This window comes from Lytechinus pictus, chromosome 7, assembly GCF_037042905.1.
Source record: "Lytechinus pictus isolate F3 Inbred chromosome 7, Lp3.0, whole genome shotgun sequence".
In the NCBI taxonomy this organism is placed as follows: domain Eukaryota; kingdom Metazoa; phylum Echinodermata; class Echinoidea; order Temnopleuroida; family Toxopneustidae; genus Lytechinus; species Lytechinus pictus.
Window position 1 is genome coordinate 15,727,193 of NC_087251.1, and position 22,128 is coordinate 15,749,320.

The 22,128-nt window shown below is 34.7% G+C and overlaps 1 protein-coding gene across 1 annotated transcript in view; it reads right to left on the bottom strand.

Moving 5' to 3' along the window:
* The window catches only part of LOC129264885 (carboxypeptidase B-like), a 37,832-nt gene that overhangs the window by 3,376 nt on the left and 12,328 nt on the right, over positions 1-22,128 (bottom strand). Inside the window, exons 2-10 of the mRNA XM_064102042.1 lie at positions 17,977-18,058; positions 15,140-15,259; positions 9,768-9,890; positions 8,980-9,081; positions 6,459-6,566; positions 5,664-5,774; positions 2,303-2,393; positions 833-1,050; positions 1-85 (exon numbers count right to left, since the gene is read on the bottom strand). Of these exons, the coding sequence (XP_063958112.1) occupies positions 1-85; positions 833-1,050; positions 2,303-2,393; positions 5,664-5,774; positions 6,459-6,566; positions 8,980-9,081; positions 9,768-9,890; positions 15,140-15,259; positions 17,977-18,058 (1,040 nt within the window). The remainder of the gene's footprint in view (positions 86-832; positions 1,051-2,302; positions 2,394-5,663; positions 5,775-6,458; positions 6,567-8,979; positions 9,082-9,767; positions 9,891-15,139; positions 15,260-17,976; positions 18,059-22,128) is intronic.

Consider the following 22,128-nt stretch of genomic DNA (forward strand, 5'->3'; position numbering starts at 1 on the left):
AGAAATCAGGTCCTGATTGTCCAACAAAATAATCCAATCCATGTTTAGCCGTAATAGCATCTTCGGCAGCCAATGCAAGAGATCTCTGTCGAAATAATGAATGCCATAAGTAAAATAAGTTGTGAGAAATTAAAAATAGATTGGAAAACAGATCAACTCTTCGTATCTTTATTCTTGAATGAGGATTGTGGGCTGTAGCCGCTGTACTTCTACGAGCTTTGGTTTTTCAAAACCCCCTTAGAGCTATGTTTTACACGCAAATACACCGAGGTTTATTTTTCCATATCTTGAAATTATTTTAATTATTTTTTTCTTAATAAAATACAACTAATCAAAGTAGAATAATATACTGGAATACATATTCCCATCGAGTTTCACTCTGAATCACTTGTTAATATTCGTTTATGTTATTTTATAGGCATATTTGATAGTTATATATCAAACCTGCATTATACACCAAACATTTACATACCGCATTTTTTAAAATCACGCTCAAAGTGCTTTAAATTACAACAATAAGTAAGCTTCTACTCTCCAAGAGCTTACAATATATTACAAGGGGATATTATTAAGAAAATAAGTAGCTTTTTAACTTTTTAAAAATACTTATACTGAAGAACACGAAAGGATGTTGCTGGGCAAAAATCACTGAATTCAAACTCTGATAAAAATACATAGAATTATAAATAAATCAGCTAAGATAAAATCACCGACAATCAAAATTTATAAGTTCTTTCCGATTGCCCCTCCCCCCTTTTTTTTGCGAATTGAATCCTCGGCTGAAGTGAGACCGCATAGTGCGAGAAGGAAAGAGAAGAGGGAAGATATTTACCAGATCGCGTCTGTCTGGGAGGGGGTCAGCTTTGGAAGCCGTGTAACCCCAGGGGTAAAGCCAATACTGCCCGTAGCTGTGGACATCCAAGAAGAGATGGACACCATTTGTTCTCTGCTTCTCCAGGAGGAAGCTTGATACACCTTGATGTTCTGGTTCGGAGAGTGGTCCGGGACCCCTGTAGGTCTCGCTGCAGCTTGCTGAACTTGCTCCCCGACCTGCAAAGTTAATGTGATCAGTCATTGGAACGATATTCACTCAGTCCTCTTCCGTTTTATAAGAGATAGATTGATCAAATCAATTTCATAAGACGGAAACCTGTTCTAAAGTCATTGACATGAGAATTACCAAATCATTAAGAAGTTTTTCTTTCTAAACGGATGGTGAACATGACTACCACACATGGATTGACGGAGTAGAAATTAGATCAAGAACTTGTCTTTGGGCATGCATTATTGCGGTAATTTTGCCTTATCATCACAATGGAAACTTTATTTTGATTGCCGAAGTTCTTAGTGAACATGAGAAAACTGGTCCCTGCACTGCAAAGGAAGACGCTATATTGATGGATGTGGATGTGGAGGGTGTACACGCTGCCCCCATTTTCCAAGAGAAACCGTTCCCTAGCATCTCAAAGAAAGGGAAAATAGAGTGAATATAGATACTGCTTGATCCTTATCAAGCTTCATAGCGAAGTTTGTTCACATAATGTGAAAGTGTGATTCACATCGTTAAAATGGCTTAAATCAAACAGTGCGGAAGTGATTTCACACTGTGAACATACTGTGCACACTTAAAATGTTGGGCAACATACTGTCCACTGTGTTGGGTAATGTATGTTGGTAAAAAATATATATGGCAATTATTATCCAATTAAGCAAATTTATTACCCAATAATTAGTTTTTATTACCCAATTTGTCCAGATTTTAACCAATAGTTGTGTAACAGTATGTTGCCAGGGTTGGTTAAAAGTTTGACATTTTTTGCCCAACTATTTTAAAAGTGTGGGATACACCGTGAGATACATGCACTGTGGGATAAAATCAACAGAGTTTGTTCCAGCACGATTAACTCTTGGATATCACCAAAAATGTATATTACTCTGTAGTTACTTTATGCCATGGAAGCCTTTATCATGTTTATAGACCTACAGTAAAGTTTCTCCAAAAGAGTGTTCACCATGCAGGCAACTGCAAATGGAGAATTAATTTTGAAACTGTAAAAATCGTAAAGTAGAATTCGCAATACCATGGTGAACCTTATAACTGAACAGTTGGTTGTAAAGCTATTTTTTTTACTCTTGTAATTAATTTTGTTTTGTAATAATATTTATTGAATTATTCATATACAATTAATGTCACGAGGTTCCCTCGAAATAAGTTGATTCTTTTTAATCAATGTCACTGTCTCTCCACTACAATACCCTATTCAAATACAATAAATACACTGATTGTATACAGTTCACATACCTCCCCATTCATATCCATAATTTCTGTTGAGGTCTATTCCTGTACAAACATTCCCATCTGGTTTGCGCCTGTTTTTACGCCACATCCGATCCTGCAGGTTTGATGACAGAAAATAATATTGAATAATGATATTGGAGAAGTATTGGGGATTTAAAGATAGATAGGTAGGTAGGTAGGTAGGTAGGTAGAGAGAGAGAGAGAGAGAGAGAGTGATAGATGGGGAGGGGGGGAGACCGATCTGATATATATATAAATATAATGAGGTGAAGCATCAATAGTAATGAGAGAAAGAGTCAGAGCACATTAAGAGAGGGACTAAGTGAGGGGGGGGGGGTGCCAGTATAGAATCCTTATAGTGGGATGATTGAAAATTAAATACACTGTTCAAGAGTCTTGGATGTGAACTAAGCATAATTATACATAATATGGATCACGACTCACGAGTACAACATATCATTGGTGGTGAAATTAAACGTAACCAAAATATCTGTTTAAATTCCGTATACTTCATAGTAATAGAATGGCAACGACTTATCATTCATGAATTCTTGAATGACCATGGTTTGTTTTTAATAAGATACCCATAATTGATCTGAATAGAAGCTAAAGGATCATATTAGTCCAGCGGCATAACAGGGGTCGGTAGCCAGGGGGGGCAAGAGCCAAAAATTTCCCGGTCATATCATGGTATGAACAGGCGTAATGGTGTAATGAGGTGACTATTTTGAGAAGGCCAGAATACATCTTTAAAAAAAGTTGCGAGCGAGCGAAGCGAGCGAGCAAAATTTTTCACCTTTTTAATACAAAAATCAAATTTTGTGATAGATTTTGACATGATATCCAAAGAATAATATAATTAATTCTTCTCTCTTTAGATTCCTTTTTTGTCACGGTGGTCTGTACGCCACTGTGAACAGGATTCTTTGCGGCAGTAGCGTGAAGAGTAAAAAACAAAACAAAAAAACAACGAGGGGCGCAGTATAGCACATGTGCTAAAAAGCTGCTTTATATATAAGTCCCGAGCGAGCGAAGCGAGCGAGAAAAAAATCAACGTTTCATGAGAATCTAACTTTGAGCTATTTTTTGACATTATTTTCAGTAATTAAAATCATATCCTACAATTTTCCTTTGCTTTTCTTTCCTCCTTTTTTTTTGTTGTCTGTAGAACTTTTTGGGGCCATGGCCCAACCCTTCCATACGCGTTTGGGGTCCGGGGCGGAGCCCCCGGAACTTCTTGATATCAAAGCCACTTAAACCTCGCAGATTTCCGCAATTTTAGTCAAATCGCGGGCATATACAGAATATAGCTTTTACACAACACATTTATTAAACCCAGTTGCATAATGAACCAAATATTTTGAGGGGGCAAAACATAGCAATGTGGGAAAATTTTGTAAAAAGTCGCCAGCGTGCAAAGCGAGCTGGAAAAAATTGCCTACTGAAATTAAATTCTAATTATGTGATAGATTTTTCCATTATATTCAACAAATAACACATTTCATTGTTTCCATTCATTTCAATATACGTTGTATCCTATAAATTTTTTCATTTCCTCTTGGGTGTGGAACCACGACCCCCCCCCTCCTGTATGCCAGTGATTGAACGGGGGCGTTATAGAGCCATTTGAAGGTTATAGATGAAGAGCCCCCTACTGCGTGGGGTCTGGGGCAAAGCCCCGGTAGCTAATTTGCATAAAATTTAGCAAGCTTATAGCACAATGTTGTATGCAGTCCATCTTTCTTCCCGCTTTTTAATTTCAATCATTGGCAGCCCGGTCGTGTTTTTTTTTTTCTTGTCCCTTTTCTTTGTTTTCCAATTTAGCTTTTGAATAATTACATTCTACCTTCGTTTCCCGCTATTGTTTGCCATTTTGCCATCTTTAAATTTATTTCCCACCGTGCTATTGCATTATATAGGCCTATTTCTCAATGATTTGTTCTTTCTCAAATGTTCTTCTTTCGTACATTTTCCCGCTTTCCTTCATTTCCCATTAAAAAAGTTTTTTCTTCGTTTTCTTTTCACTTTTCTCTTTCCCTTTCCTCCTTTCCTTTTCCCCTTTCCTTCCCCTTTCCCTTTTTTTCTCCCTCCTTTTTTTCTTTTTCCCGTTTTTCTTTTATTTTTCCGGTGAAATCCGCAAGGGGGGGCAACTTGCCCCCCCCTGCCCCCCCGCCTGTTACGCCACTGTATTAGTCCATTATCAATTTAGCTCTTCAGTGAAAACAATTACTGGCAATAAGATTGAATGACAATACCGATGAATGTCTGCCAAATGTCATAATTGCCTCGAGCGCGTAGATCATTAGGTGTAATTCCATACGATAACGAGAGCAGTGACATCGGTCTTTTATAGTCTTGAAATTGAATGGAATACCACGGTACATGTATATATATCTAAAGCTTAATAATAAATTACTAATTCAAATCCACAAATTGAACTATAAAGATTATCAATACTGCAATTTTCGCTGATATAACCAAGAACTTAAAATAAGTACTGATTATTTAGAAAATTAAAAAAATAAATAAAAAAGACGCCAATATTTTTCAGCAAGAAGGAGGAGAGAGGGAGATAGATCTCGAAAGATTTTCATAAATTTATAGAAAATACTCATTGGCGATGAGGGTTCGAATGAAAGGGTTGGCCAATGTTGTGATATATAATGGTTTACCTAAAAATACATTTAACCTGTTTAAAAAAAAGTAGAAGCAATACCTTTCTTTAAATAAAATGGGTTTCCTTGAGTTGAAGTAGGAAAATAATGAAAGTCGTCGATGAGAGAGAGCGAGATATAAAGGAAGAAGAAGAAGAAGGAGAAGAGATGAAGATGAAAGTCATTATAAAATGATACTTTTACTGATAATGGTGAGCTTCATTAACATCATCACCACCATCATCATCACCCTCACCGGCATATGAAAAAAAAAGAAAATATAGCTCATAATACGCTTTTCTATACGACACTTTCTTTATACCAGGACTTACGAAAACACTTATCTTGACTCTCTCATATTACAAACTAATTTGTCATGAAGTTAAATCTTAACCTGTAGTTGAAGTTTGACCTAGTTAAAATTACTAGATCAGGGATTAGCTGGTGCATATAATGTATCTTATATCTTAATATATTCTAAGAAAGTATTGCATTCTAGTCAAATAAAAAGGGGTGGAGAAGTGTAAGAAAAAGTGAAGATGACGAAAAGAAATAGAATTAGAAATAAATTTAGAAAACCGCGAGAACAAGAGACCAGAACAAATGCATAAATGAAAAGAAGAAAACCAATTAAAACAAAAGCATCGTTGCCAGAAATGAATATTGATTCTTATTAGTAGGGACCCGAAAAAAAAACAAATTTCACTTACATTTGTCCATGTGTATAAGTATCCATCGGGGTTCAAAACAGGAACAATATACCAATCAAATTTATCCAACATTGCTTTCACCTTATCACTCGTCGTGTATCCATCGATAAGCTGAAAATAAATCAATTAAAATGGGAGAATTAAGGGAATGTACGATACGAATTAAGCCGTTCATATCTAAACTTTCACAAAATTTGTTATGGCAAAATCACTACAACAACATACCTTTAAATTTGTTATCTTTTGAGTAAAAATGTGTAAACTTTATTACGATTGTATAATATGTTTTGCACAACCAATCGTAATTTCAAACTTTGGAGTTTGATAATGATATACAGTACATTATACAATATTTGTCTCACATTTCGTCTGTTAACCTCCTTATTCTCTGAAAATCTATCTATAAATCTACATATACTATAATATAGACCTATATTATCTTATTCCCTCATTCTCTCTTTCTTTTTCTATCCTCATCGGTCGATGGGGAGGAAGGGGGGAGGGTGCTCTTTATCCATAACACTCCCTATTTAGGATCGCTGTCATAGAAATCATTGATCATTGAAGCGGTCCTGAAGATCAGTGGTTCTGATGCATAGCGAACTTGATCCTGCCAATCTATCTGATGAAAAATGATGCGATCCCATGGGCACCGACACTATTTTCTTAAAAAGAAATGTGAACCGAGTGACTACAGGTCTTTGACTTATGATAATACATTTAAATAATAATTATATTCATCTTCATGTCTCTTCTTTTTATTTTTCGAATATTTAAATTTAATATGTGACTCACCTTCTTGGCAAGTCCCATCATGGTAGCAGGACTAATCCATTCTCGAGCATGGATACCACCTTGGATGTAGGCTATAGGCTTGTTGTCTTGGTTACCGGGTGAGCCGATCTAGATGGGGTGCGAGATGCAGTCAATGTTATCAAGCTTGTTAGGTACAGTGATATGTTTTGAAAGCACATGCATTTACTCTATAGATCTGTGGTGCAGTTGATAATTCTGACTCTCGCCTAGTCATCAGAGGGTCGTGTGTTCGAATCCCGTACCGCGGCGAAGTGTCCTCAGTTTGCCAAGGTGACGATCAACAAGTCTTAACCCAGGTGTAATTTTTAGGCCTATACCTTGTAGGATGGGAAAGCTTATGTAGCATGCCTTGTTGGAAGCTATTATTGGAATGCTCCCAGAGAGTGGAGAAAGTGCAATGTGTGTGAGATAATATTTAGATACACTAATGACACTACGAAGGAATTTTTTTTTCATACTTCGTCAGACTGAAACTGTTAAATTCCTTTTGGCATTGCATCCAGACACATTCCGATTGGATCTCAATTTATAAGTACTAATGTCATGAAGTCAGTTTCATTGTAATTTTGGTAGAGCGGATTTATTGTATCAAATATTTCGTTTAACTTGATTCTTGCCGCCAAACTGAATATAAAATTATATAGAAAAATAAAAATTGCGGTAACTTCATTGGTTTTATCCTTTTTTATTTGTAAAGTGTTATGTGGAAAGTTTGAATACTGATAAAGTAGATGCAGTTAGGTAAACAATATAGGTATATGTTGAATGTAGAGGGATAAGATCCTCGTTCAAGTTTCAAGCGCATTTTCATTGTAATCAAATTTAATGAAATTATCCAAACTTGGATGAGAATGCAAACTGGCTTCATTATTGCAGTAAAATTATACAACAGATGATTGAGATGAGTAGGGGAAATCCCCGTTGTAAATTGATCCACCTGAAGATATAGCCAAATTGAATACAATCATGACCAGAAGGAGAAGCGAGAAAGGCAATGTGATTTAGGTTGCCCTACCCCCTCAAGGCAAGCCACACATATACTTCACCTACAACCAGACAATGCAATTAGCTGTTGGAGGTTGTCGTGTTGAATCTTGAAGGCGGGGGCGGGTGTAGCAACATTTTTTCTTATGTATAATCATTTCATGAATGATACTGAGGGATGGATCTGAATATTAAACTGAAAGTTTGATGCATACTGTTTTGGTTTTATGCATAAGTTTAGTTTGACTTTGAATGTTTTTATTACACTTTTAGGGATGGGGGATAATGGTAATGAAATTCTACAGTCTTTAGTATTATTATTTGCCATTCGTTATTCTGGAGATATTAAAAGACAAGTCCACCCCAACAAAAAGTTGATTTGAATAAAAAGAGCAAAATCCAACAAGCATAACAATAAAAATTTCATCAAAATCGGATGAAAAATATCAAAAGAAAGTTATGACATTTTTATATTCACATCCTGGTCGGTATGCAAATAAGGAGACTGATGATGTTATCCACTCACTATTTCTTTTGTATTCTATTTTAGGAAATATGAAATATTTTAATTTTCTCCTTATTGTCATTTGAAACAATGATTAATTCCGCCCTGAACATGTTGAATTAGCCATGTTTTTGTTCAGTCAATTTGGTCCTAATTGTCAAATATGTACAAAAATGAAATATTGTATAATTCAAACAATAAAAAAAAAGAAATAGTGAGTGAAGGACATCATCGACTGTCTCATTTGCATGTCACTGAATTGTGCATGTCACTGTTTTGTCAAAAATGAGCGAAACTTTAAAATGTTATAACTTTCCTTTTTTCATCCGATTTTGATGAAATTTTTAGTGTTTTGCTAATTTGATTTTCTCCATTTATTCAAATCAACATTTTTCTGGGATAGACCTGACCTTTAAAAAGCCAGCTAACCGTATTTTAGTGTCGTTGGTAAAATGGCGAACGACATAATACCACATTACAAATTTAGCATTTTAGCGTAGGATGGCAAATAAAGCTATATGTTTAAATAACCTTGAAAATCTTAAATAAATAAATTAATTACCAACCTCAATTTCATGATAAACTTATTTAGACCAGGAGTGAATATTCATGATATTCTATATATATATGTCTGGAATTGGGCTTATTGGATTTTAAATCCAATGATAAACTAATCAATTATACAGGGGAATGATATTCCCTGTATAATTGATTAGTTTATGACACATAGGATTCCAGACCGGTTTCCTTGGTGCCCAAGGGTTGCGTATAAGGTTTAAGCCTATATATATTTTTTACTGCATCATTGTGATACAGTATGTTTATATGCTGTTGTTTGGCCTTTTTGTACTGTTTATTTCACTGTCTTTTGTATTTGTTTCTGTTGTCATTTATCTATTTTTATGATGGCAGGTGACGATATACATCTTCACTCTCATAAAATGAAACATATATATTAAAAATGACAGCCCGTGCAGAGTTACATAAAGTGTTTTCCGGAATTTCCATTACCTTTATAGCTGTAACTGGACGCCCTTCATGTGATGTTGAAAGTTGCTCCTGGGTCGCTATCGTGTAATGTTCATTCGCTGTATCCGTTATCCATTTATAAATCTGGTGGAATAACAAAAATTAAGAATCCAATACGCGGTAAGAGATACTCTGGTTCTGATCGCCTCATTTCCCAGATTTTTTGCTATCTTAATTAAAATGTAATGAAACCCAAAGGCTTTTTTGCTATATCTCAAACACGAATTTCTTAGAGAAGTTGGGAAGAAAAGAAGGAGACAGAAAGAGAGTGATGGAGAAAGGGGAGGAGTGATAGCTCAAGAAATTAATAGAGAGGGGGTAGAGAGGGGGAGAGAGTGGGTGGAGATTGGGAGGGAGCACGGTGAGGTAAAACGTTGAACTCGGTTTTGTCATCCAGCAATCCATTTTATAGCTGTTAGATAGCTACAACACACAAACACAATGTAATATGTAGACGTTGCTATATCACATCATCATTATTGATTTTTTTGGGGGGGGGACTGGGGAGGTAAGGGAGGGCATTTAATAAATGAATATACACACATAATCATAAATGAATTTGATAATAAGATCTGAATGAATATGATTAAATTAACATGATGAATAGTTAGTTACAAACATACAACTATGTATAAAAACGAATAAATAAAATGATAAATGTAGTAAACCAATCAATAATTGGATTTATAAATGTCTGAAAAGGAGATATCATGAGGCAGATAAACTTGAAAAGACAAATAACTAAAATGCATTAATAATATGTAACTCACATCTTCCAGCGTATGATAGACTGAGTAATCAAACTCATCATTTTCAATTTTGATTTTAGTGCTTCGTTTTCTTCTGGAAACTGCCTCTGCTTCCGCCTTTACAAGCTCTTGGACATCACCGATCTGAAAGGACCATTAAGATGAAAGGTTGAAAGGAGCTGTTATCATATTATCTTCAAGTCTTAAAGTACGATTGTTACGACTACAACATTGGTAACATTGGTGTTACCAACAACAAATTACTATTAGCAATACGTTGACTACTACATACTGCTCTGTCACAGCTATCACCAACTCCATCGATTCTATCACAACCATTACCACCACAGCCTCCACTACCACCACATCATTATTATTGTCATAAATGTAATCTTTATCACCAATATCGTTCATTATTGTCATCATCATCATCATCCTAATCATGTTAATCGTCACCATTATCAGCATGATTATAATTTCCATTATCATCATCATCATCACCCCCACCACCATCATCATCATCACTTTCATCATCATCACTTTCATCATCATCACCTTCATCATCATCATCGTCGTCGTCATCATCATCGTCTTCATCATCATCATCCATGGTGTCCATACGAAATTACGTTTGTCACCAATGACGCAAAAGTCACCAAATTAGCGTTTCCTTATTTAGGCAGAAATCTTACATCAATGTCAGACTAATAAACTAAACATAAATAAAGTGTCTCAAAAACCTTCGGAAAGCGTTAAAGCAAATTCGGCGCAGGTGTTTTTATTCTTAGTGATAATTTTGATAAAGCATTACCTAAAAATATTGAGTGATTACCATGGGAACTGTAACACCTGTTGATTTGTGCATCTACTTATTTCTTTTATCCTGGATTATACTTAAATGATAATATGAACTGCATGGTTGATATAGATTAAAACAAAAACACCAGTGGCATAATCTCCAGATATAAACGTTGGAATTCCCTTAAGTGAAATCCTAAAATCATATTATGTGTTTAGAACCCTTAATTTAAAATGAATAGTATAAAACTACGCTCAAAGAAAAAAATATTAGAACAGGAGATTAATTTATCTGCATTTGTGTTTTTTCTACTACTTATAGACTACATGCACCATATTATCTTTTTTTTTAATGAAAATTTCCTTGTTTATGACAGTTTCCTTGTTTTTATTATATTAAATATTTGGCATTTAGCACATGTACTTTTCTTATTAATGAGAAGAATAAATGGGAAAAATAATGAGTGAAATGAATATGAATGAGAAGAATAAGTAAATGAAAATTTAAAAAATAAACTGAATTAATTGAGGAGTAGAAGAAAAAAAAATGCGCGGCCGAGAAAGAAAATTGTTATGAGCGAGAAAGAAAATTGTTATGAGCGGGAAAGAAAATGAATCAGTTATTGTGAGGAAGGTGAATCTAAGAAAATCTGCCGCATATACATTTTCAAGAAATATATATATACGCATTATTTTTAGAAGAAAAAAAACGACCCCTGAACATAATAATAAAAAAAATCACATATCATCACAATCATCTCGTCTCTAAAATGCACAGAGAATTTCTTAAAAAAAAGTAAATGTTCCAACAATGTTTACCCCCTTCCTTTCATAAGAACACATGCTTGTACAACGACTATATGACAACGGCTATTTCTCGACCGGTCCGGTTCACTCATGGGTAAGCCAAATGGGTAAGGTTACCATTTAATAGCAGTAATTAACTTATTGATTGGCTTATTTAGTTATTTATTCAGTTACTCATTTTAGTTACACATTACATTCTTCATTTGATCACTATTCATCTTTGAAAATAGGCCTCATGCTTAGGCATTTGATATATATTAATAATTGAATGATTATTAGATTAAGATGATAATTTCGTAATTGATTAAGCATTCAATAATGTATTCTTTTAAGTGTTCAAGCATAAATAACTCAATTAATTCAATGATCAATTAATCCAAAGTTAAGTAATGAATCAATTTAAGAGATGAACTTTATGAATTAATTAATTCTTTCGTTTGCTTCCTGTATTGGTTAATTTAAACATTTTAATATATTCATTTGTGTATTTTAAATTTTCCAACCTGAGTCGCACATTAAAAAAGTATTGAGCTGTAGTAAATTTCTTTCTCTCAAATACAATCAGTGGGGGTCAGATACACCGACCGCCCCCTTCCGGTGCTTTTCAATGTATGAAGATATACCTGGAATTAACTGTGGTTCTAATTTGAGTTTCACTATCAGATGTGGAAAATAAACTCAGAAAGTGCAAATATCTGCATTAATAATTAAAATATTGAGAATAAAAGGTGAACAAAATTAATGGTAGAGACAACTGTTAATGAATATCGTGATGAGTCTAGTCTGATTTTCAGCCATCCAAGTTCAAAGTCTCATTTGTCCCATACAAAAAAAAAATGATTGTCTGCGTAAGGATTGCATTTCTTCCTTTTCATATTTAAGTTTTTCCCAAACTTTTGCCCTCTTTCCCTTTTCACACTTTCTTTTCTTTGAATAGAAAACTAGTTAAATGATAGACAATTTTATCTGGATAACGTAATAATAAAACAACACTACTGTATTCAAAATTGATATTATTGACTACGCCAGGTATGGAAACATAATCTGCCAAAAATAATGATATACAAAGGAACAGCCTGTTAAATCATAACGAGAACGGCCGTCAGACACAATGAAACATGATATTATCAACTGTCAGTTCAAATTATACTCTTAGGAAAACATATAAAATGTGTAGTGTCTGATTAAAAAAAAAATTGAAGGCTGTAATACAAAAAAAAATAATAAGCCAAAAAGCGCAATTCATGTGAATGACGACGTCATTGCCAAGGTTTATTTCCAATTCGTCTAATGCCAATTCTTCCAATTGCCAACTCCCGTCTACTATCATTTGGTCTACCATCAGTTCGTCCACTCACCATATGGTCTACTTTCATTCATTTAGTCCAATGCCATTTGGTCTAATTAAACTAAAGTGTTAATTAGGCAAAATGAAGGAAAAGAAAATGAGTATTAGACCAACTGGTTATTAGACGAAATGGTAATAGACGAACTGGTGATTAGACGAAGTGATGATTTTTACCAAATGGTTATTGGTCCAAATGGTTGTTAGACGAAATGTTGATGGACGGAATGGCATTAGACTAAATGAAGGTAGACCATGTGGTGAATGAACGAGTTGGCAGTGGACGAATTGGCAATTTACCATTGCCGATATCGAATTGATTTTAGGATTGTTAACAGACTGATGAGGCACTTGCGAGATTTGTAAATGTGTTTTCAAGAAATAAGCAGATTCGAAAATATTCAGTTCGGATTCATTGCAAAATACTTTGTTTAGATGACACCGTTTACCAGTCAATTTAGAAAATAATGGCAAATTATAAAGATAACCAAATCTATTGGGCATTATTGTACATAACCGCCCCTAAGGAAAATCAATAGAAATAACCCAAATAAAAATGTGATTTCTATTTAGGAAGTACATATATAGGGAAAGAGGGCATCTGAGGAATGGAGAGAAAAAAGGAGACAAAAAGAATGAAGAGCGGGAGAAAAAAGAAAGAAAGAAAGACGGATTATGAAAGTGAAAATTGTTTGTATGTGTTTTGGTGTTTGGGTGTGTCGGTGTGAGAGAGATAGGGTAGGGAGAGATGAGAGAGAGAAAGATAAAAGGGGAAGGGGGTTGATAGGGGAGGGGTAAGGGGAGAGGGTGGGATGGGGTAGTAGATGGGACAGGGACATAGAGGGTGAGAGTGGGAAACAGAAATAAGGGTATTAGCATCACCAGGGGGAAATAAGAAGCGAATGAAGAGAGGATGAGAAAAAAAATCGATACCGAAAAAACAGAGAAGTGAGAGAAAATAAAAGGAGAAAGAGAGAGAAGACAAAGCGTTAACTCGATAATATGTATTATAAAAAACCAACATTGTATGTCCACATTGTAATTTTACATTTCCACAATGTAATTGCAATCCATCCACTGTAAAATGAATCTCCTTTGCGGAAAATTATTGTATTTTATTCCATCCAATTTTTAACGGTGAGAAAAGAAGTGGAAACAGGATGAAAGTGACAAATATATAGAAAGAGAGAGAGAGAGAGAAGAAGAATGCGAAGATCGATATACTTAGCATCAAATCGTGATCAGAAGAGTGTGAGAGATACAAGATAGACAGAGGAGTAAAATCGTCAAACTGGATTCTAATCAACTCTTAACTTGTCACTCGATTAGTTAGGAAGTAAATCAGTTGATATCCACTGACAGACGGATACATCCGACTGCGAAAGGTAGCTAGCCTCTTCAGGACATACTTAATGTGTCTGTATTCTTAAAGCGATGGCATCTTTAATCGAGATGCCCCAAATAATGATCGTCAAAACTTGTAACTTTTGGCAGTTTGTAATGAAAAGTAATTCCATTCGTGACGCGAGCTTTTCCATGCTGACTGCCCGACAGATCTCTCTTTTTTTTTGTTTCAGGATGAATATGATTTATAAAGAAATTGTTAAAATCGTTTTTTTTTTTGGGGGGGCCATTACAAAAAGTAATAGACAAGTCCCGCAAGCGTATGTTTATTAATAACCTGTCACGAGAAGAAAGATGTTTTTAAACATAAGACAAACTAATAAAGACATCGTCTTACACCAATACATAGGTCCACTGTATTACCCCCATTCTAATTCTCAGACAAAATCACACCTATAACCTACAACCCCCCTCCCACACCCACGTACACACACCCCAACGCCACTCGCCCACATATTGCGATGAAAATCGAGGACTCCCTTGAAAGGAAAGTAATTTCAATAACCGAAGATTTTTGTGTGAGAATGTGGTTAACCAAAGATCTTATTAATTTTTTAATACGCGACCAAAGACCTTATTGAATTTTAATTTGCGACCAAAGACATCTTTTATCATTGTGAATCAATGACCCATCTGTCCTCGGTTTGAAAGGGGCGTCCATGTGGAAGTCCTCGGTTGCCAAAATGAGCAAGTCAGCCCCCTCTCGCACTGAAAACAACATCCACACATACCAGTACACACCACATGCACTCACACACCCATACAGACACCCCACACGCACACACACTCCCGCTCACACACGTATAAAATACACATACTTACGCCTACATTCTACCTCGCTTGTAAACACTTAATTAATCAATAGATTTGTTAATCAGCTGACTAACTCACTTATCATACTTTGAGGATACAATGCTGTGATGGGCAAAATAATAAATTATTCAGTCCAGGCCGTTTCCTGAAATAAATATCGAGATATCATTTTCATTCACTTTAATATTTTTCTGTTCCAAATTAAGAAATACAAATTAGCACTCACCATTTCTGTGTATCCAATGCCCTGATCATTGAGGATGTCGAAGAACTCAGTCTGCCAGTGAGGGGCTACCATGACGTCAACAGGAATATCGACCAATCGAGGGTGCTTCCATATATCAACCTGACAATGGTATAAAATCAGGAATGTATATAAAAGTATGTCATATATGTTAGTTTGTCAATGTATTCCTTCTTTTAATTGACTTATTCAATCAGTGTCATTTCATGTAGAATTTTGATATGGAAGTATTTTTTGCACAATTTCACTTGCATAATAATATCATGAATGTGCCATTCTAAATGATTATTTTATACGAATAGTTATTCTATAATTTTTGGTGTATTCTGAATAATCATCTCACTTTATGGATTTCTTTGATAATTATATTACTATATTTTCAGTGTATTATTCATACAACTTGAATGATTTGCACAAAATAAATTCAAAGAATATTATTACGAAAAAAAATGAAATAATAAGGAAAGTAGAATGAGGGAAACTGATGAGGAAAGGGAGGTATAATATCATATTATTATGAATGGATAGCTAGCTACTTAACTAGATAGATAGGTGGATAGATGTAGAGCATAAACTTAAATGGCAAGAACTTTAATATCCAGCTACGGGAAATGGTAAGGAGAGAAGGGGCATGCCATTAGAAATTCACATTGTCACCGGAATTGCACTATAATGTCCTGAATATTAGGCATATACTGGATATAAGAAACTCTCTGTCCTGTAATGACACTCAACTTGGCTCTCTATTCAGAGTTATTTCTTCATATTCTTAATGCCAATAAACGACTGTCTTAGACACTGCTGACAATCATTAAAATAATTACGATCATTTTCACAAGGAAATCATCCCCCTTTTACGTCTTTTAACAGATGCATTAACCGTAATTTCAAACCATTCGGGATTATGAATTCGTTGTAAACTACCATGATACCAAGCGCACTGCCAAATGTCATAACAATATGCAGGACCTGGAATGCACATTTTATATAAAATGGAAATGCGCCGTATACAGGATTTTTCTTCTAGACGGGCAAGAATAATGTTAAACATTAACAAACACATATATACAAGAGAGAGAGAGAGAGAGGGTGTGTGTGTGTGTGTGTGTGTGTGTGTGTGGGAGAAAGATGGGGGGGGGGGAGAGGGAGAGAGTTTGGATAAAAATGCAACAGAAAAGAAGTTTGAAATATTGAAAATTTCGGGGGGGGGGGGGGTCCGAACCCTCTCCTTCCTGTTGCATACATCCAAATGTCCATATAAAAGTACAGTCGTGATCGATTGACATATTTGTATATAATTTCGCTTGAAATTTCAAACGAATTTTAACGAATAGCCGAATTTCATGCATATGCTACATTTCTATCCAGCTCCATCCCATTGTTTCTAATCAAGGTGAACCCGGGGGTGAAGCCAAGGATGACGTATTGCGCTTCTTTCATTTCATTTTTCCTCGCTACTTTCAAATGATTAAATGTGACGTGTAGCTTCTGGCAAAAGATAACTTTGAAATGAATGAAACGCATATCACCCAAAATATCAGAAATATATAGTTGAAAGCAATTTCAGAAGCTTCAAGCGGAATCGCCAAAAAAAAGAAAAATACCATAGTAATATAACTTTCTTAGGTATTTTACTTTCATATAAGACAGTAAGCTATTTAATGACAAAAATGATGAATATGTTTAATTTCAAAATGATGTTTACTACAGAGTAGAAATGTAATGTAATCCCCAAAACCAAACGACCCCCCAAAAATAAGAAAATAAAACGAAACAAATACAACGCCATTTTAAAATCAGAAATATGATACAAATAAACAATGTAAACTTTGTGAGATATCAGACACAAAGGTTATTGTCTCGATTCTGGAATTTAATGAGAAAAGGGAAATCCCCAGAATTGAAAAAGCACTGTAGGGCATTTTCCCTAGCACCATTTCCAAATTAACCAAAATCAATCGAGGTTTGTCGGTAGCTATAATTATGCTAATTATTTCTTTTCTTTTTACAATTAATTGTTTCCTGCTTTGTCATTGTTAATATAGCGGTAAAGATTTCTTTCTTGTAATCTAAAAGTTTTCTTAAAGTGTACTTCATCGCATTTGAAATAGCTGTTGTCGTTTTAATCCACGTTCAGGTAATTTTTTTCCGGGTGTATATAAGACGCCTTCAACTTCGAGATATTTTACATTAAACATGGACAATTATACTTGAAATTATGTTGATTCAATGAGGCCGGAATGGTTGTGGTCTTTGCAAAGTTATCGTTACACAACACTGTTTACAATATGGAATTTACAGACAAGTGTTTTCAATCTTAAACAAAGTTGAATTCTAATATTTAATTTTCAATATTTCCATATAAAAATTATGTATGGTTGTTTAAAGTTCTGACCGCTTGTTCAAATTGTTAAAAACTACTGTAAATTTCACAGAGTAGACAGCGTTTTTATATGGACAAGGTGAAATAAACTCTACTTCAGAAAATGTTACTCTTGTTTTGAACATGTTAAAGAATAATGAAATACTAGGAAAATATTTTTTATGAGGAGACGGGAGTGAGATTCTGGCTACAAAATGAGAAAATTATGAAAATTTGAAAAGTCACAGCAGCGAACCTCAGATTGGCAACGTTGCTTTATATGGCAAGTTTAGTAGTATGACAGTACAATTCTCAGTATGTTTCATTCACGAAATATGTTTTCTCCATCATAACGATGCTGCTTGTATTAGGTGAGCTCAACATCAGGTTTAGTCAAATATATCTTGAGCTGAGAAGGAGATAAGCTTCATCTTGAAAATGGATGTACGATACTTACCCTGTTCTCCCATACGTCTGCTAATGTTTTAACCCATAAGAGATCTTCTTCGGTCTGTGGTGAAATACGGACGACTTTATAGCTGAAAAGAAACACAATGCGTCATAATACATATTTTCTTTCTTTGAAAAGGGGATTAGTAAAATAAAGGAAAATACAGCGAGTGCAAATCGTTAGCATGCAAAAGAAATTGTCTTTTTATCTATGCATGCACCTTCCACCCCTACAAATGAAAATTAGAAAAGTTCAAAATACTACATTAAAGTCAATATAAGAACCATATTAGATCAGTAATAAATTTAGAATAATTTTGGAAATTAAATAGATAGGATGAGCTTACAGGTTATTCAGTATGTTCGTTTATTACCAAGACCGAGTATACTCCTTTGAACATACTTATTTTACTTTCTTCTTCGCTAATCATGCTAATTCTCTTCCATTTTCTTTATAACTCTAACAAAATCAGTGGTCTTCGGGTATTGCATCCCAAAAGAGTTACACTACAGAGAAAAAAGATAAGGAAAATGTGAGAAAGAAAAGGAAGAAAAATAAGAAAATGTGATACCATTCTTATAAGAACATTATCAGAATCTAGAATTTCAGTTCAAAAAGGACAAATTGTTGCTTGATCGCTTCGCCCTCTCGCGACTCTTACGTGCATTGAAGTGCCCCTCCAATTTTGTGATTATTTACGCCACTGAATCCAACTCCCTACTCTTCCCTATTTGTTACTTCCTTGTCTTGTTTGGTCCCCCTCCAAGAGTTTCTATTTTATATTCTTCTATTTTTTTTCATGAAATACAGAATTAGTCGTGAGGTGTGATGTCAGTGTTTACTTCAACAAAGTTAACAAAATGAAAGCTGTATACATCCTGAATTCGAATAAAATAAATGAAGAAAACAAAATTCAACTAAAACAAAATTTAGTTCATACATCCAGGTGTAACATTATTAACAATATAATTTTCGCAGTATTTGAGGCGGGGGGGGGGCGGTGATTAAAAAAGAGTCGACAAAACAGAAATATTCCGAGATGAGACTAAATAACTATGAAAATATTAAGTTTGATAGCTAATAACAATCGTATGTGCGCAAAACAAGTTTAATCGCATGGGAACTATAAGGACCCTTAGGAAGATCATATCCCCTTACATACACCAAGATACTGGATTCTCTTGTTTTGGCCAATAGCAAAATGGTGCACTGGCGATCTTAACTGTTTATGCAATTTTTTATGATTTTTTTTTTCTTCGTCTTATATCCCGAGCTTTTCCCAGGGTTTTGAAAATTTCTTAAAGAATGAAAAAAAAAAAAAACCCGGGATAAATCAAGGGTTTGATAGAGTACAGTTTTCGTTGGAATCTCTAACATACTGTTTGTTTTATATTTTTCTATGTCAAAGATGTAATGAAAATGTGTTATTTGAAAAAAGCTAGCTTTTTCAATAAAACGACCAAAAGTGCATTTAAAACATGCAATTTCACAAGATTATAAAAGCTATATCGGGAAAGCTTTTACATCTTTATTATCACTTTTGTTTCAATAATGATACAATTTTTATCTTACTGATATACCATGTATACGATATACTGTTATAATTATTTTTGTGTGTTATCATTGTATCATTCTAAGACTAAATGCTCATGTCAAGTGAACGAAATTTATTAATAATTTCAATTCAATTCAACTTTTATCTTTGAAAAGCCCGTTTGTTATATATTTTTGTAGTCTAACATAATCTTGAGGATTGATCTATAGTTTAGTCTAAAGATAATTATATCACCCAAGAATTCATTCCCATCCATACTATAATATTGCGGCTCGGTGAATTGGTGGGTTCTTTCTTAAATACGCCTCTACAATCCTAAAAGGTGTTTTCTCGAGGGATATTAAACACATTTTCCTTCCTTCTAATACGAACCTCACTTAATTCTGTAAAGATAATAAACACATCTTCCTATTTTCCCCGCCTGTTTTTGTCGTCATTCGATATCGTCTGATATCTTAGACCGTCTGCGTATACAGCACAGGAAAGGGTAATAAGGCAATCATATTGAGGGGGCTGGGTCATTCAGATACACATATATTCGGAGAAATTTTCACGTGAGTCAAAAATAGATGTTTGAATCAAAGATTAATTTTGTGATACATCTGCCGTAGTGTAAAAGTCAAGTCAGCCGGATTCGAACGGATATTCGATGAAAATAAAGATGTGGAAAAACACAATACAATCACTTTGCAAATGAGTGAAAAGTCCGCCTGTCTGCATGTCGGTGGTGGATGATGTTAGGATGATAGTGAGTGGGAATATTTACATAGTGATCACGTGTTTTGTGTTTTTGTATCATTCTCTTTTGTTTTCCCTCGCTATATTTTCATCTGTATTCTTGCTCCTTTCCAATTCACTAAGTCAGGGTTATGTCCCCTGTTACCCTGGATAGCTAAGCAAATGCTGCAGATATCAAGGCGTGGCGAGAAAGATACGTGCAGCCGGCATGACTCGTTGTCATAGCAACGGCTCATCTTAGATGTACGTAATTTTTAATAGATTACCAGAATAGAGATCAACACATAACGACTTTCCTTTTAGGGTTAGTGCATTCGAACCTAGACCCTCCCGTTTCGAGGCTCAAATGTTTTGAGGGCGATAGATTTTAGGCGAGAAAGGGCAATGTGTGTTAACGCCAGGGGGTGTTGTATCAAATTTGTCAGCACATACTAAATCATGGTCAGTGCTGACTATTTCAGTTAAATCCTAGGTTTTGACTGTTGCTAAGGTAACTGTCGGAGAAAGACAACTTGTCAGTGCTGACAACTTTCATGAAACGGACCCCCGATCATTTCAATGTCTATACACAACCAGATTCCGAAAATAATGCAGACCGCTTAAGTCAAGGTTATTTAACTACTGACAGGCAGCTTAAAGTTCAAAATAATTTTAAAGACGCGGGCCAACTTTGTCATGCAAAAGTATCATAAAGGGATGCTCCGGGCTGAAAATAATATGATTCAAACAGATAAAGAAAAATCAGACAAACAAAAACCTGAAAAATTGATCAAAATCGGACAATGAATAACAAAGTTATGGCATTTTAAAGATTTGCATTATTCCGATGAAACAGTTCTGGGCATGTGTTCATGAATATGAAATGAGCAAATATTGATGATGTCATATCCCCACTTGTTCTTTTGTATTTTATTATATGAATTAAGGTTTATTCAAAAATTTTCTGCCAAGAACTGAAAAAATTGGATTGACAACTGATTAGTGCATTTGATATTAATTGCTGCAACTTATTTCATTATAGAGGAGACACATTATTCACACATGTATGAAACAATGAAAGAATTATGATTTCATGTAATTACATAAGAAAAAGTAAAGTGGGGATGTGACATCATCAGCCGACCTAATGAATATTCATGATGATGTGCATATAACTACACTGTTAAAAAACCCTGATATTACAGAAAAAAGAAGATTTTGCAGAAAGCAATAACAGAATCATTCTGTAAATTCATAAAACAGGAATTTTCTTCAATTTAACAGAACAGTTCTGTTTAAAAAGGGTGTTTTATTTAAGGAAATTTGTAAGGTTCCATATACCACATACCAATTTCCTATAATTTTACATGATATAATGTAAGATTACGCAATCTGGTAAGTTTACAGGTGTTCTCGAGACTCTGCTGCAGGAACTTCTTTTATTTAAAGGATACATTTTCTAACAGTGTATTGTCACAAAATAATGCTAAACTTTATTCAATAACTTCATTATTTGTTATCCGATTTTGATGAAATTTTCAGCACTTTGCTCTGTGAATTTTACTCTATTTATTGAGATATGAATATTTTCAGCCCGGAATATCCCTTAAAAAAGCCTGATGTAACAGAGGGGTACATGTATACTCTTTGGTAAGAAATAACAAAAAATGACGAATAGCCGGAAGCCGTTGACTATCTTAAAAGAGAAGAGTAGTTTCACCAAACACCGTTTACCAGGGAGCACCCAGCGGGCAGACCGCGTTGGCTGTACAATCCACCAATTTACAATATATGGAGGCGGTAAAATGCCAATTCGGTCACTGCTAACCCGTCCACTCACCACATGGTCTACCTTCATTTAGTCTAATGCCATTCTGTCCATCAAC